The 16,953-nt window shown below is 41.6% G+C and overlaps 1 protein-coding gene across 1 annotated transcript in view; it reads right to left on the bottom strand.

Moving 5' to 3' along the window:
- The window catches only part of RAD50 (RAD50 double strand break repair protein), a 109,553-nt gene extending 93,178 nt beyond the window's left edge, over positions 1-16,375 (bottom strand). The window contains exons 1-2 of the mRNA XM_027547086.1: positions 15,930-16,375; positions 13,339-13,422 (exon numbers count right to left, since the gene is read on the bottom strand). Coding sequence (XP_027402887.1) covers positions 13,339-13,422; positions 15,930-16,058 — 213 coding nt within the window. The 5' untranslated portion in view covers positions 16,059-16,375. The remainder of the gene's footprint in view (positions 1-13,338; positions 13,423-15,929) is intronic.
- Positions 16,376-16,953: the final 578 nt, after the last annotated feature.

The following is a 16,953-nucleotide window of genomic DNA, read 5'->3' as shown; positions in this document are numbered from 1 at the left end:
TGGTGGGCTGCTGTCTTTGTGGTTGCACAGAGTCGGACACAACTGAAGCGACTTAGCAGCAGCAGCAGCAGCTTTCATGTGTTGTCTTGGTTCAAAAATGACACTTTTTCCTTTGGTGCATGGAAGACAGAGGGGTTAAACAAAAGGGTAGAAAAAGGAATGTTAAGCATCATGAGAGAAGTACAAGATGCTCTGGGAGCACAGAGGAGAGGCATCTAACTTACCTAGGAGAGTACTGGGAAGGTTTCCCAAAAGAAATGAATATTTAAATAGAAACCTGACAAAGATAAGCAGAAGTAAGCAGATGAAAAGATCTGAGACACTGAATGGCTAAAGTAATTTCAGAAAGTTTTCTGCAGAAAGAAGGGAAAAGGAAAGTAGAGACAGAAGATAGTTTCACCAATTAAAAGCTTTCTGAAACATGTTAAAAGAGTTTTGGACTTAAAGCAATGGAAAATCATTAGAGTTTTATGATTTTTAAAGGAAAACCATGCAGTAGATAATGCATTTTAGAAGAATCATTTTGTCTTCAGGGTAAACAGACTGGACTGAGGCAAGATAAGGAGCTGAGAGTAATCCAGGAGAAATTTAGATACAGACATCTTAGTGAGGAGGTGGCAAAAGATTAATATTCAGCTTTGCCCAGGGACTTGATCCTATCATTTCATCCCAAGGAAAGTAGCTATTTTAGTCGCTGACTTGTGTCCGACTCTGCAACCCCACGGACCATAACCTGCCAGGCTTCTTTATCCCTGGGATTCTCTAGGCAAGAATACGGGAGTGGGTTGCCATTTCCTTCACCAGGGATCTTCCCGACCCAGGGATCGAACCTGGGTCTCCTGCATTGCAGGCGGATTCTTGACTGAGTTAGGAGGGAAGCCAAGGAAAGTAACTACTGAGATTTTAATCCATGGCAGTTAAAGGATTTTTTACATCTACATACCAGAAAATGAGTTAAATTGTTTACAATATGCCTGGTTAGTTACAAATAGCCTGGTTAGCCAAATACATATTTTTTCTCCTGGCATCTACCTGTCAAGAAGGCGTACTTTGTAGCATTTCAAGCACAATGCTGTTGTTGATGCTCTTCAAAAAGTAGGGGCTTCCCTGGTGGCTCTTCCTCAGTAAAACTAAGTAATTTATTAAGGCGGAGAAACATATATTACACTTTAGAAGAATTTCTATCCAAAACAAAAAAATATAATAAGCCCTTTTCTTTCCAAACAATCTAGTTGTAAAACCATTAGATGGGGCAGAAGAAGGTACACGTGCATGCTAGCTGGGGTGGGGGGACATGGTAGCTCAGCACGGAGCAGGCTGAATGAGCTTGAGTAGGCTGTCAAGGGTACACACATGGACAGACAGCTTGGCCCAGGGTTTCCAAAGTCCAAGGGTGTCAATTCAAGCAGGCTCAAAGGGCATCTGTGAGTAGGGATGACCAAGCTCAGGAGAAGGACGATGTCTGTTCTAGGGGAAGGCATACTGTGGGGATGCAGAGCCTGACAACACTGAGGAGGGAATCCACAGGGGCAGGGGGGAGCCTGGGGGGACAATTCAGATGCTAGATTAGAGACAGCCACCCTACAAGAGGCCTCGAGGTAAAGAGTATTTGTGGCTGAGAAAGGTAAGCAAGGTGTTCATGGGTGGAAAATGGGAGGTAGCCTAGCATGGAAAGTCAGAGCCCAGGCGGAATGGGAAAACATCCACATGAGGGTCCAGCGTGAGGAGTTACAGCCCAAGCAGGATGAAGAGGGTTTGGACATGGCGGGTAGAGTTGGTCCAGTATGGAGTGTTTGAGTTCTGGTGCACCAATAGGAGATTCATTACATATAAGGGGATTGATCAAATAAGTAAATCTATTGAGGACATAGTTGGAAAAAAAAAGAATATAGTAAATTCCTTGCCTCTTAATCCCTTCATTTTATTTACCAGGCAAACCCTCAACCTTGATTAAATCCAACTTTCCAACTCACTCAGTGTCTGCCACTGAGCAGCTGAAGAAAACTGAAAACACACAAACATAATGGTTGCTCTCCCTATAAATTTTCACCCACAAACCTCAAGTGACCCCTTGACACCGTCACGTAACGCTTTAACACTTCCCTAATCAAATTACTCTGAAATAAAGACTACCTTTTAATTTTACTAGCTTCAATTATCCCCTTCTCCCACTCTCAGCTAATGATTTCACTTCTTTTTTCCACTGAGACTATAGAAACAATCAAAAGAGAATTGGTTCATTCTCTCACTACTAAATTTACCATATGTACTCTGCCTGCCATCCTTTTACAATGGATAAACATTGTGTACTCTCGTTAACTCCTTCAGTTGAGCAATGGATCTTATCTCTTCTTGCCTACGCAAGGATTTTGCTCTATAATTGTCCCCTCCCTTAGATCAATTTCCCCCTCTATCCAGTGTCATTCCTATCAATTTATAAATGTTCTAGTATCTCCCACTTTTAGGAACGCAATATATGACCGCAAAATGGGATAAAGAAACTGCTGAGGAAACAAGCATCCAGAAAATTTACAGTATCAGCCAGAAGCAAAACAAACTTGATGAGATGCAGACAACAGAGAAATGAGCTTCTGAGGGTCCAGGTCAACTGAAGAAATGCAAATTAGGTAGAAGAAGAATAGATGTACTTACGTAGCTGAAAGTTTGAAAGAAGTAGAGGAGAAAGGTGTGAAGTTAGGCAAATAGAGCAACATGGAAATCAAAGTACCTAAAAAGATAGAAACAACTGAACACAGGTAAGAAAAATTACTGAGAAAAACCAGAAGAACCCAGGCATTTGTTTAAGATAAACAATATTAGGTGCAGGGTCAAATTAAAACAGGGAAATAGAAAGACAAGAGAAGTTGAAGATATAAGAGGGGGAGAGAAACTGAAATGTTGAGAAGAACATAGCATATTGGGAAAACCGAGGGGATGTGGGCAATTCAGGTGAGGGGAATGGCTCCACCCACAGTAGGAGGTGTGAGTGACTCAGGAGAGAAGAGTTGATGAACAAGTGTGGGTGGGAGCTCAGAACTGGAAAATGAGAGCAGCCGAAAAGCGGGTAATAAGTGAAGAGAGCTAAACCACCATAGCCAGAAGAACCACAGACAGGACATAAGCAGATACCTGAGAAAAACAGCTCTAAAAAGATGAAAGCAATTGGAAAGGGGGTGGGTGATAGATGAGACTGGCAGAGATACTAGAGCATCAATCAACATGGAAACATCCAGAAAATACACACATATGTAGAAAAAACAGGAACAAAAGCCAAAAAAAACTCTTCTTGATCCTGCAAACCTTTTCAGTTATTGCCCCATCTCTTTCCACTTATAGCAAAACTCATAAAACAATTCTACCCGTTTTACTTCCTTACCTCCTGTTTTCTCAGATTACTAAAATTGGTTTTGTCAAGACCACCAATGACCTTCACATAGTCAAATCTGCTTCTTGATTGAGCTATCCACATACCTGACACAGCTGATGACTCCTCTTTCTTGTGACACTATTCTTTTGTCTTCTAAGACACCATTCTCTATTTTCCTTACTTAACTAGTTGTTTTGTTTTTTTTTAGCATCTTTCACTGGCTCCTCCTCTTTCTTATTTCTAAATGCTAATATGCTTTAGGCTAGGGTTTTCTCTATATTCACTTCCTAGGAGATCCCATCAGGCTTTAAGACTGACTATATACATATGTTGCCATTTCCTCCTCCAGGGGGTCTTCCAACCCAGGGATCAAACCCAGGTCTCCCGCATTGGAGGCAGACACTTTAACCTCTGAGCCACCAGGGAAGCCTATATACATATGTAAGTGTACGCATCAATGATTCCTAATTTTAACTCAAACCTCCCCTCAGACATACTTCTATTTACCTACCGGACATCTCCTTTCGATATCTAACAAACATAACAAACACCCCAATTTACATGTGGGTTGTTTTTTTCCTCTTTTTTAACTGCACCACTCAGTTTGCAGGACCTTAATTCCCTGACCAAGGACTGAACCCGGGGCGGAGGGAGCGGGGTGGTGGGCCCTGGCAATGAAAGCACCAAGCCCTAACCCTGGACTGCCTGGGAATTCCCATCCCAATTTATACATTTAAACCAGAGGCCCTCAAACGTCCTTTTCCAGAGTTTTCCTCATTACTACTATTTTATCTATTTGCTAAAGTCAAAAAACTTTAAGTTCTGTTTGATGCTTCTATTTTTCTCATACACCACTACCCAAATCAATAGCTAATTGGCTGGTTCTACCTTTAAAACATCCCAAATCCAAGCATTTGTCATATTTCCTACCATTACCACTTACTTAAGCCACCAATATTCCTCACCTGGATTACCACAAAATGCCCTTCATCAGTCTTCACCCTTCTACCCTTGCCGTTTATAGACAGTCCTCTCACAGCTAGACTGATCACTTTAAAATACAAACTATGCCCTTTTCCTGCTTAAATCTTCTAATGGATTCCCATTTAAATTAGAACCCCAAATCCTACAGGATCTAGACCCTTCAACTATTCTAACTTAATTTTCTACTAGTCTTCCCCTGATTATTTTGCTCCTCCCCTTGTGATTCCTTGAACACACCAAATATGACCCTACCTCACGGACTCTGCAGTTAGTATTAACACTGACGGGAGTGTTCTTTCCTCAGACTTTAAAAGACCCACTCCCTGTTAAATGAATGAATAAATATTTAGAGATAATTTGTTGCTATTAGAAAAGAGATTCTTCTTTTCTATAGAAAAGAATTTCAATAATGAAGCAGGAGGGACTTCCCTGGTGGTCCAGTGGTTAAGACTTCACATGTCCACTGCAGGAGGAACAGGTTCAATCCCTGGTTGGGGAACCAAGATCCCACATGACACAGCCAGAAAAAGAAAAGAATGAGCCAGGAAAACAAGTTTACAGACTATCAGAAGAGTTCAAAGGGAAGAAGGTGGTGGCTTGGACCAGGAAAACAGTAGGGATGAAATGAAGGGACATATTCTGGACATACTGTAGAAGAGTACATAAGAACTGCTTATGAATTAGAAACAAGATGAGATAAAGGAATCACTAAAAGAATGACAAACAGGTTTCTGCATGAGCAAAGGTGCAGATGACATCATTTATTAAACTGCAGGGTGCTGATGCTGAGGTAGTAACAGGCTTGAGAATGTGAGAGGAATGGGGGAACAGGGAACCAAGAGTTCTATTTTCAGTATGTTATATTGGAGATCCCCATTAAATACTTAAACAGCTGGACATATATGTCTATAGTTTAGGAAAGAAGTTAGGACTAAACACAATATTTGGGAATTCATCAGCATGTAACTGTACAGGGAACCACTGACCCAAACTGCCTGTCAAGGCCAGGCCCTATAGTAACCATCTGCATGGGTTATCTTACAACAGGAATTCTTGGTAAAGAATGTGGAACTAACAAGCTACCACCAACCGGAAGAATTTGCGAAACATCAAAAGGAGACAGGAGACATTAATCCATGTGTCCTACCAATCTCCCAGAATCCTTCTCACTGGAATCTATCCTGGACGAGCAATGAGAACAGCACCAGGAAGGACCCTGAGTCAGAATGATTGGCCAGAGATAACCTGGAAAGTAACCCTATTAGCATAAAACCGAGACCACGAGTCACACGACAGAGCAGTTCTCCTGAGTTCCCTTACTCTGCTGCTCTTTGCCCGAGTACCCCTTCCCAATGAAGTTACTTGCTTTTTCAGCACATGTCTCCTCAGACAATTCGTTTCTGAGTGTTAGACAAGAGCCCACTCTTGGGCCCTGAAAGAGGTCCCTCTTCCTGCAACATAACCAATACTTAAAGCTGTGAGAATGAATATCATCCAAGAAGAGTCAGGCAAAAGTAGACTCATTAAAGGAGACTAAAGGATGGCCCATCAAAAAAGAGGTATGAGATTATGGTGTCATGAAAGCCAAGAGAGCAATGTTTTAAAAAAAAAAAGAGGAAAACCAATTATTAATACATCAAATCTGCAGAGAAAGTATTGAGAACTAGAAAATAACCGTTTTGAAACTTTCCTGGTGGTCCGGTGACTAAGACTCTGTGCTCCCAACACAGGAGACCCTGGCCAGGAAACTAGAACCCACATGCCACAAGATACAAAGACAAAGATTCTGCATGTCACAACTAAAAAAAGAGAAGATCCCACATGCCACAAGATCAAAGACCCCCACGTGCCACCACAAAGATTTGGCACAGCTAAACAAAATTTTTTTTTAAAGTTATCTGGCAATATGGAGATTACTGGTGACCTTACAAGAGCAGTTTTAGTGAGGGGGAAAAAAGGAAAATCTAAACAGAGTAGGCTGGGGAGAAAAGGGGAAGCAATAAAGTGAAAACAATGAGTACACATAACTCTTAAGAATTTTGGTATAAACAGAACAAAAAGTAGTAGCCAGAGGCTGAACTGGAGTAAAGGGAGAGTTTGTTTGTAGACTGGTGCAACCTGACCATGTTTATCTGCTGACGTAAATGATACCCTAAAGAGGGAGAAACTGAATGCAGGAGCAAAGACAGCTGAAAGGCAAAATGCCTGACTTGACAAAAGTGACTGATATTGGATCTAGGTTCCAAGAGGACTTAATTGACCTTAAAACAAATGATAAACAATGTACCCCTATCACAAAGGTGAAAACACTACAGATATATATGCAGGGTAGTTTGGTAGATTTAATTATTGGAAATGAGGACTTTCCATCTGATTCCTTCTACTTTCTCAAGAAAACACAAGGCAAGATCATCCATCAATTGAACAGAGTACATTTTAAGTTTAAGAGAAGGTGTGAAATAGTCATTGTAGAAAAGGCTCAGTAAATGTAGTAAATGATTTACTATTTCTAAAGAATAATTAATTCCTTTGTTGGGAACAATTAAATCATACTAAGGATAATTAGTAACACTAGGAGTACACAACAGTAGTATACAGAAAAGATCTTAATGACCTGGATAACCACGATGGTGTGCTCATTCACCTAGAGCCAGACATCCTGGAGTGCAAAGTCAAGTGGGCTGTAGGAAGCATCACTACAAACAAAGCTAGTGGAGGTGATGGAACTCCAGCTGAGCTATTTCAGATTCTAAAAGATGATGCTGTTAAAGTGTTGCATTCAATATGCCAGCAAATTTGGAAAACTCAGCAGTGGCCACAGGACTGGAAAAGGTCAGTTTTCATTCCAATCCCAAAGAAGGGCAATGCCAAAGAATGTTCAACACGCGGCACAACTGCACTCATTTCACACGCTAGCAAAGTAATGCTCAAGATTCTCCAAGATAGGCTTCCAACAGTATATGAACCAAGAACTTCCAGATGTTCAAGCTGGATTTAGAAAATGCAGAAGAACCAGAGACAAATTGCCAAATCAGCTGGATCATAGAAAAAGCAAGAGAATTCCAGAAAAACATCTACTTCTGCTTCACTGACTACACTAAAGCCTTTGTGTGGATCACAACAAACTGGAAAATTCCTTAAAGAAATGGGAATACCAGATCACCTCTCCTAAGAGACCTGTACGCAGGTCAAGAAACAACAGTTAGAACCAGACATGGAACAATGAACTGGTTCAAAACTTGGAAAAGAGTAGTTCAAGGCTGTACAGTGTCACCCTGCTTATTTAACTTATATGCAGAGTATATCATGTGAAATGCAGGCCTGGATGAAACACAAGCTGGAATCAAGATTGCCAGGAGAAATATCAATAACCTCAGATATGCAGATGATACTACCCTTATGGCAGAAAGCGAAGAGGAACTAAAGAACCTCTTGATGAAAGCGGAAGAGGAGAGTGAAAAAGCTGGTTTAAAACTCAGCATTCAAAAAACTAAGATCATGGCATCTGGCCCCATCACTTCATGGCAAACAGATGGGGAAACAATGGAAACAATGACAGACTTCATTTTCCTGGGCTCCAAAATCACTGCAGATGGTGACTGCAGCCGTGAAATTAAAAGATGCTTACTCCTTGGAAGAAAAGCTATGACAAACTCAGCATACTAAAAAGCAGAGACATTACTTTGCCAACAAAGGTCTGTAGAGTCAAAGTTATGGTTTTTCCAGTAGTCATGTATGGATATGAGAGTTGGACCATAAAGAAACTAAGTGCTGAACTGATGCTTCTGAACTGTGGTGTTAGAGAAGACTCTTGAGAGTCCCTTGGACTGCAAGGAGATCAAACCAGTCAATCCTAAAGGAAATTAGTCCTGAATATTCATTGGAAGGACTGATGCTGAAGCTCCAATACTTTGGCCACCTGATGAGAAGAACTGACTCACTGGAAAAGACCCTGATGCTGGGAAAGACTGAAGGTAGGAGAAGGGGACGACAGAGGATAAGATGGTTGGATGGCATCACCGACTCAATGGACATGAGTTTGAGCAAGCTCTGGGAGATGGTGAAGGACAGGGAAGCCTGGCATGCTGCAGTTCATGGGGTCGCAAAGAGTCGGACACGACTGAGCAACTGAACACCACCACTAGGAAACCAAGCTGAGTGCCTTGTGGATAATTTCCCTTAAAGATAAGGATTGGCACAAAACAAAGTCAGACAATCTGGGATATACTGGGTTGTACCTAATACAAATTCTTAAGTTCTTACTTATGACCGTAATAATACTGTTAGCTATATTATTTTTTTACATTGCCTGTTTTATAAGATTGTCATTTCTTGCATTTACCATTGTGTGACTGAGTCTCCAACAAAAATATATAGTTCTATATGAGGTCAATGACTATAACAGTGGTACTCTTATGAGAAGAAGCTACAAGAGGGAATTTTTTCCTAGACCGTAAGAACCTAGTAATTAATACAGGTGGTATAGAAATTTATGGCTACTGTTAGTAAGGCCTAGTCCAATAATAGCTCACTGAGCAGCCTAGCAACAAAATTTCACCAGACCCAGGAATGAGCATTCCAAGCACCATGGGATGAAATGGTTATGAAAGGGCCCTTTTTATGACCATAAAATTTATGACCATAAAGGGGCCCTGACAACTGGAGACTGGCACTTGCCACCTACCGCTGTAGGTTGGTGGCAAGGATTAAATCATGAGCCGCTGCAGCTGCTGACCTTTAAACACTCCCTAAAAGAGGTTCAGGGTAGAGATCAGTAATGAGGCACTCACTCTGTGCTCTGGGAAAAACTGACAAAACAGGCCTTCAGATAGATATTTTCAGGAGATTTTATGAGCCCAAATTCTTGCATCTTCTCATACCTAGAGAGGTACTAACATCATTAATGGCACCATGTGCTTTGACTATTACGGAGAAAACCACAATTAAAAGTCAAAATGGAGTAACTATGCTTTAGACATCCAAGGCAATACTAAGTGACACTTAGTACTGGGTGTGATTTCAGACAAGTCCTTATATTGTTGAGAACTTAAGTTTTCTGAGCGGTATCAGTCTTGAGATGCCACCAGCCATTCTCAAAACAGTGTCTGCTAACAGCTGGCAACTACAACCTTACTTTTTAAAAGTCTCCTCTTATAACTATTACATTTTTAGATATTAAAATTGCTTTACAAAATAACAAAAAGAAGAGACCTGTATGATGATCAACAGCTTCTATTATTTATGTGTTAATATCACATCAAAGGTTAAAACCTAGTTAGATTAAACTAGACAACTGGCTACCTGGTTACAAGTCTCCCCAAAGCACTAGGTCCAAACTGGGTTTAGGCTTATTTTCCTGAGAAGAAATGAGATCTGTTTTGTCTATTAATGTCAGGTTATCCAACCGAGTCTATAACACCCACATCAAATCACACTGGGCTAACAGAAGCAGACATCAAAAATATGTAAGATCAAAAAAAAAAAAAAATATGTAAGATCATGCCAAATGGCTCCATCCCTTCTGACAGGGTAACCCCAGTACTGACTCTATATGGACCAGGATCAAAATTGCTACCATATATAACCTGGTTCTTACTCCTGCTTGGGCCCTGGTTATAATAGTTCATTTATTGGTTTTGGGCCCCTGCCTTTTTAATCTACTTGTTAAGTTTGTCTCTTCCAGATTACAGTAGTTTCATATCAAGACAATGGCGATGCGGAGATGCCAGCCACTCCTCAGAACAGATCCTGCTGGTGTAACAACAGAGGTCATCCTGGGCCCTTTATTGAGACAGGGTGAGAGCTCTGTGACCCCAACTAGGTAGGCTTACAAGCCCCATGCCAGCCCAAAAGACAGACCTCACCCTTTATCCTCCCAATAAAGATTTCTTGGGGTTCACATCTCTCAGGGGGGATTTGAGACAGGAGATAGATGTGCCCCGGGCTGAGCAGCTGGAGTTTGCCCCTGTGGACAGATACTCCAAGACGAAAATAACAGCAGAAGTGAGGAGGACCTGAGCCCTGCCCAGATAGAGACCACATATTTCTCATTCTTGAGGTCAAGGAGACATTCCCAACAACACATGCACAGAAAGGCTCCTAAGGGGCCAAAAAAATGGGGGAACCACCCCATGGTAGATGATGTCAACCTGCCCATAGGCCTCTTCACTAGAATCCACCTTGGCTGAAAAATGTGCGCTCACACAGGGGAGGACCTTGAGTTAAATCAAACACAGGCTCAGAACCAGGCAAAGTAATATGACTGGCCAGAGAAAACCTGGAAGGAATGTCCCATATAAGTGATTCAAACTACCTCCAGGGCATGATTCTCTGAGGCTGCTCATGTGAGTCTATTCATACATATTCTTTTTCTTTCAAATAAACACTTCACATGTTTCATGACTTTCTGTCTCTGTGGAAATTAATTTCTACAAAACAATGGGCCAGGGCCTTGTCAGTGACCACTGGCCCTGATGGTCTAGAGTCTAGGATTCGGTGCTCTATTGCAGCCTGACTTCAGTCTCTGGCCAGGGAGCCAAAATCCTGCTTCAAGCCACTGCAGGCCAAGATTGCCCGAGATCACTTTCATAATCAGTTATCTTTAGCCATATAAAAGTGCAAACAATTTAAAAGACTATCAACAGTGCATCAGTTAAATAAGCTAGAGAATATAAACTCAATTGAATACTATTAAGTAATTAAAAATAATGAAAGTGAAAGTGAAGTCGCCCAGTCGTGTCCAACTCTTCACGACCCCATGGACTGCAGCCCATCAGGCTCCTCCGTCCATTGCATTTTCCAGGCAAGAGTACTGGAGTGGGGTGCCATTGCCTTCTCCGAAAAATAATGAAACAAAAGCATATATATCTTAACGTATCTGCAGGTGGCGCAGTGGTAAAGAATCCATCTGCCAACGCAGGAGACACTGGTTTGTTTCCTGGGTTGGGAAGATCCCTGGGAGAAGGCAACCCACGCCAGTATTCTTCTGGGAAATACCATGGACAGAGGAGCCTGGAGGGCTACAGTTCATGGGGCCACAAGAGTTGGACATGACTTAGCAACTAAAAAAACAGCAACAAAAATATCACAAAATAAATACTTGATTTGTACAATAGTCAAAATAAAATTCTATTAATATACTAAAATATTTATGTGAGTGTATTTGTATACAGAGGTTTTTTTTCCGTAAACATACAAAAAAGCCTGGAAGAAATACACAACAAACTCTTGGGAAGCAGGGGTAATGAGAGGCACAGGACCTCACTACACATACGCCAAAGTAAAACCTACTTCGGGAAGAGAGATAAATCAGGAGTTTGGGATTAGTAGATACATAGTAATATATATAAGATAAGCAAGAGTGATTTAACACAGGCAACAATACTGTATATCTTGTAACAAGCTATAATGGAAAATAATCAAAAAATACATGCATATCACTGAATCACTTTTCTGTATACCTGAAACTAATGCAATATTGTGAATCAACTATACTGCAATAAAAAAAAGGAAAAACTATAAACCAAAATGTATATAGAAAAGTCTATGTCCTAAACACACACTAATAGTTAAAACACCATAATTCAAAGATTCATACACAGACTTTCATCATGGTACATTTTAATGAAAAACTAAAAGCAAGGCTAAATATAAGAAAATGATGCAATCATTAAAAATGTTCATAAAAGGTTAGGTGTTTTAAGTAGAAAATATTTCAGACAAAGAAGTACAAAGATTTAAAAAGCACCTATGTACATATATACAATAGAGTATTACTCAGCCATTAAAAAGAATGCATTTGAATCAGTTCTAATGAGGTTGATGAAACTGGAACCTATCATACAGAGTGAAGTAAGTGAGAAAGAAAAACACCAATATAGTATACTAACCCATACATATGGAATTTAGAAAGATGGTAACGATGACCCTATATGCAAGAGAGACACAAGATGAGAGACACAGATGTGAAGAACAATCTTTTGGACTCTGAGGGAGAAGGCGAGGGTGGGATGATTTGAGGGAGTAGTGTTGAAACGTGAAGCAGATCGCCAGTGCAGGTTCAATGCATAAGACGGGGTGCTCAGGGCTGGTTCACTAGGATGACTCTGGGGGATGGAATCGGGAGGGAGGTGGGCGAGGGGTTCTGGATGGGGAACACATGTGCAGCCGTGGCTGACTCATGTCAATGTATGGCAAAAACCACTACAATATTGTAAAGCAATTAGCCTCCAATTAAAGTAAGTAAATTAATAAAATAAAAAGTACCCATGTACCAAACACCCAGACTAAGAATTTAATATAGTTTTTAATAACACAGGACTAGATGATAATGTTAGATGGAAAAAAAGCTCAGAATACAAAATTAAGAGTATGACTTCAGCTACTTAAGACAGTACGTAAAGGAGAAGAAACACATGATAATGTCAACAATGGCTATCACTCACTGACTGTACATGAGTGACTTTCATATCTCATATTGTTCCACTGCCAAGTTTTCTACAATGAGCTATCACTTTTATCATTATAAAAATTTTATTAAAAAAATGTTTCTGGAGTAGGAAATAGCAACCCACCCCAGTATTTTTGCCTGGAAAATCCCATGGACAGAGGAGCCTGGTAAGCTGCAGTCCATGGGGTTGCAGAGTTGGACGTAACTGAGCACGCACATACAAAACAGAAACAGACTCACAGAGAACAGACTTGTGGTTGTCAAGGAGACGAGGGGAGGAGGAGGGGTGGACTGGGAGTTTGGAGTCAACAAATGCAAACTATTACATTTAGCATGGATACACAACAGGGTCCAACTCTATAGCACAGGAAGCTATATTCAATATCCTGTAATAAACCATGATGGAAAAGAATATGAAAAAGTATATAACTGAATCATTTTGCTATGCAGAAATTAACACATATTAACACAATCAAATCAACTATACTTCAATAAAATTAAAAAATAAAAGAAAAAAAAATTTCACTGGCATCATTACCTTGGGATCGTGAACAAATGTATTTCCTTTGGTTCCAGGAGGAAAATCTCCAGTACAAATATATTTTAGACATTCAATGATGGTCTAAAGAAATAGAAAATTATATTATTTACTTATTAGAAAACTGCAGAATTTAACCATAAAATGTTAATTCATTATAAATGTTTATAAAAAAGACTATAAAATACATGATTAGGTAAATTTTGATATTATAAAACCTGACATATAAATATAGAAAAGCTATATAATTAAGAAGGTATACTGAAATAAAAAATAATTATTATTTTGGGAGGAAAATTTTCTATTTCTTATTAAACTGTTTTTAATAACATTGGCTTAAACAGCTCACCATAGCTGATTATACTATATTGTATAAATGAGATTTATTGAGAGTGAAACTTAAATGTTCTCACACACACACACATAAAAGGATAAAAAGTGAGGCTGATACTCTGCAGGGCCCTGTGGGGCTCCTGGGCACAAGGACTTTCTGTGTTCCCCATTTCTTTGATTATAGGAAGCAGCCTTCATTCACCCTCCATGACCTTCCCTGAGTTCCAAAGGGCAGATTCATGCAATAAAGTTATTTAGGGGAGGGAGGGGATGAGACCAGAGAGAGACAGTCAAGAGCAGCCTTGGGGTAAGGTCCTGTTTCCCTACCAACAGATACACACACTATCACAATATCTTTGAGCTACTCTGCAGATACAGACGGAGAAGGCCCTGGCACCCCACTCCAGTACTCTTGCCTGGAAAATCCCATGGACGGAGGAGCCTGGTGGGCTGCAGTCCATGGGGTCGCTAAGAGTGGGACACGACTGAGCGACTTCACTTTCACTTCTCACTTTCATGCATTGGAGAAAGAAATGGCAACCCACTCCAGTGTTCTTGCCCAGAGAATCCCAGGGATGGGGGAGCCTGGTGGGCTACCGTCTATGGGGTCGCACAGAGTCGGACACAACTGAAGCGACTTAGCAGAAGCAGCAGCAATACCGAAACCCCTCCAGGTGGGATGCTGCCCAGGACATGCAGACCCCAGAGTAATTACACCTGAGGGTTGATGATGTTGACTCCTACTTCCCTCACCATCAGAAGAACGGCCAGGAGCTAATCATGCTGTTACTAGAAAACTTGTCACTATATTCCCCAGTTGGGGACACATGGTTTGGAGGGCATGAGCCTGCTGTGTCCCCCTTTCCATGGCAAAGCAATAAAGCTACCCTTTTCTACTTCACCCAAAACTGTCTCCGGGATTTAATTTGGCAACATTGTACAGAGAAACTGAGCTTTCTGGTTCAAGGTGATAGATATTTTAACTAACTAGAAGAAGAGAAACCTTTTGGGGAACACATGTTTGTCAAATCACCATGATGTATACTTTAAATAGCCTACAATGTATATGCCATTATACTCCAATAAAGCTGAATTTTTTTTAAAGTTGAAACAAAACAAGTGGCTAGTATCAACCTTATGTGACAGGTACTGTACTAACCACTTTTACATACATTAAGCATTTAATTCTCACATTAACCCTAGGCCATAGAAACTATTTTTAACATCCATTTTATAAATGAGAAAACTAAGGCAAAGAACATTTAGGTCACTTTTGCCCAGTCACACAATAAATGGAGAAGCAAAAAAAAAAAAAAAAAAATTCTGTATTCAAGCAGCTAGGGCTCATAAACACTAAACATACTAACCTCTCCATCAGTACCACTTAATATAGTGCTTAGGTACATAAAAAAGCATCAGTAAATAATCTTTCTACATAAACAAATAAACAAGAGTCTGGCATTTAACACCAAACCTTGTCTTTCTCTATGCTTTCCACTTCCTCTTCTCCCTGTTACAATGATACCACCTTGCTTTTCTCAAACCACCCTTTCAGACCAGAGAGCTTCTTGGCTACACTTCTTTCATAATTGCATACCATTCCAGGGCTCAACTCAAATTTCTAAGTATTTCCAGGGTTTTAAAAAGTCACAGTATATGAGCTGTGCTCTAACCTTTATTTGAACTAGGTAAGAGCATCCCAACAATAAAATGGTTTCTCAATTTAACCAAGCCCCAATGGATGTTTCATTTTAAAACTGTTATTTACCTAGTCATTATGCTTAGTTGGGATAGTCGGTTTTCTTAAAGTCATACATTTATATTTATATTTTATAACAACAACAACAAAAAAATCCCCAACGGGGACAACTACCAGGAAATGAATGCTATGCCATGAGAATAAAGAGAATTAAGAAAACATGAATATAGACAAAAAAAAAAGTTCCTGTGGGGCTGTGAGCTCCGTAAGCTCACGCAGTTAGCTCCCGGCCTCTCGGGATTCTCAAGAAAACCTTGTTCACTGGGCAGCAGTGGACAAAAGTCTGGTCGGCGCCTCAGGTGACAGACACCTGAAGGCCACACCAAGCCATGCTCCCGGGCACGCAAGTCAGCTGACGACCCAGGTGTACCCTGGGGCCCCAGGAGCTGAGTCATATTGACTCCTCTCACCCTAGAGTTCCGAACTCTGCAGATATTCTACTCCAGATTTGTAACACGTGGCGACCCATAAACTGAAGGCGGCTCCTTAGAGGACTTACCGTTTTCCCCGCCCCATTGGGTCCAACCAAAATTGTAAGGGGACTGAAGAAAGTGATAATTTGTTTATCTTTATCCTCTATTCCAAAACTCCGCACGCCCTGAATGCTCATCTTTTCGATCCGGGACATGTTTGCAAACGTTTCGTTTCTCAACAGCTGGGGTCTAGATCCCGGGGCCCACCAAAGTTTAGCAGCGAGGCCGGAGCACAGCAAGAACGGGTCGTAAGGACTCCAGCGTCTTGGAAGGCTCGAGGTGGGACCGTCCCTCCCACAGTGGCTTTCTTCCCTGCTGCAGGACGAGAGCGGGGGTGGGGGCCAGCCCGGGGCTGCCCACGACACACGCGGGCAGTACCCCAGGCCCAGGGAGCCCGAGACCGAGGCACTCACAGACTCCCGCCTTGGCTACGCCGCGGGTCAGGTGGGTTGCTGCGCCGGCGCGCGTTTACGCCGCAGGCGCGGGGCACGCCGGGAAGTCGGAAGCTAGGTGCGCGCGCAGGTTTACAATCTGAGGCCTTTGCGTGCCAGGTCTTGAAATGGGCTTGTGTCTCCTAGCTGCGGACCGAGGGAGGAGGGGCGAGAGGGCGGGGAGGGGAGGGGCAGGGGTGAGGCGCCTCTCAGTTCAGTTCAGTCGCTCAGTCGTGTTTAACTCTTTGCGACCCCATGGACTGCAGCAGGCCAGGCTTCCCTGTCCATCACCAACTCCCGGAGCTTGCTCGAACTCATGTCCGCCGAGTGGGTGATGCCATCCAGCCATCTCATCCTCTGTCGTCCCCTTCTCCTCCTGCACTCAATCTTTCCCAGCGTCAGGGTCGTTTCTAATGAGTCAGTTCTTCGCCTTAGGTGGCCGAACTATTGGAGTTTCAGCTTCAGCATCAGTCCTTCCAATGAATAGTCGGGACTGATTTCCTTTAGGATTGACTGGTTTGATCTTGCAGTCCAAGGGACTCTCAAGAGTCTTCTCCAACACCACAGTTCAAAAGCATCAATTCTTTGGGCTCAGCTTTCTTTATAGTCCAACTATCAC

The sequence above is a fragment of the Bos indicus x Bos taurus genome, chromosome 7 (genome assembly GCF_003369695.1).
Source record: "Bos indicus x Bos taurus breed Angus x Brahman F1 hybrid chromosome 7, Bos_hybrid_MaternalHap_v2.0, whole genome shotgun sequence".
Classification (NCBI taxonomy): domain Eukaryota; kingdom Metazoa; phylum Chordata; class Mammalia; order Artiodactyla; family Bovidae; genus Bos; species Bos indicus x Bos taurus.
Note: the sequence above shows the minus strand (reverse complement) of the source record. Positions and strands in the feature narration are given on the sequence as shown.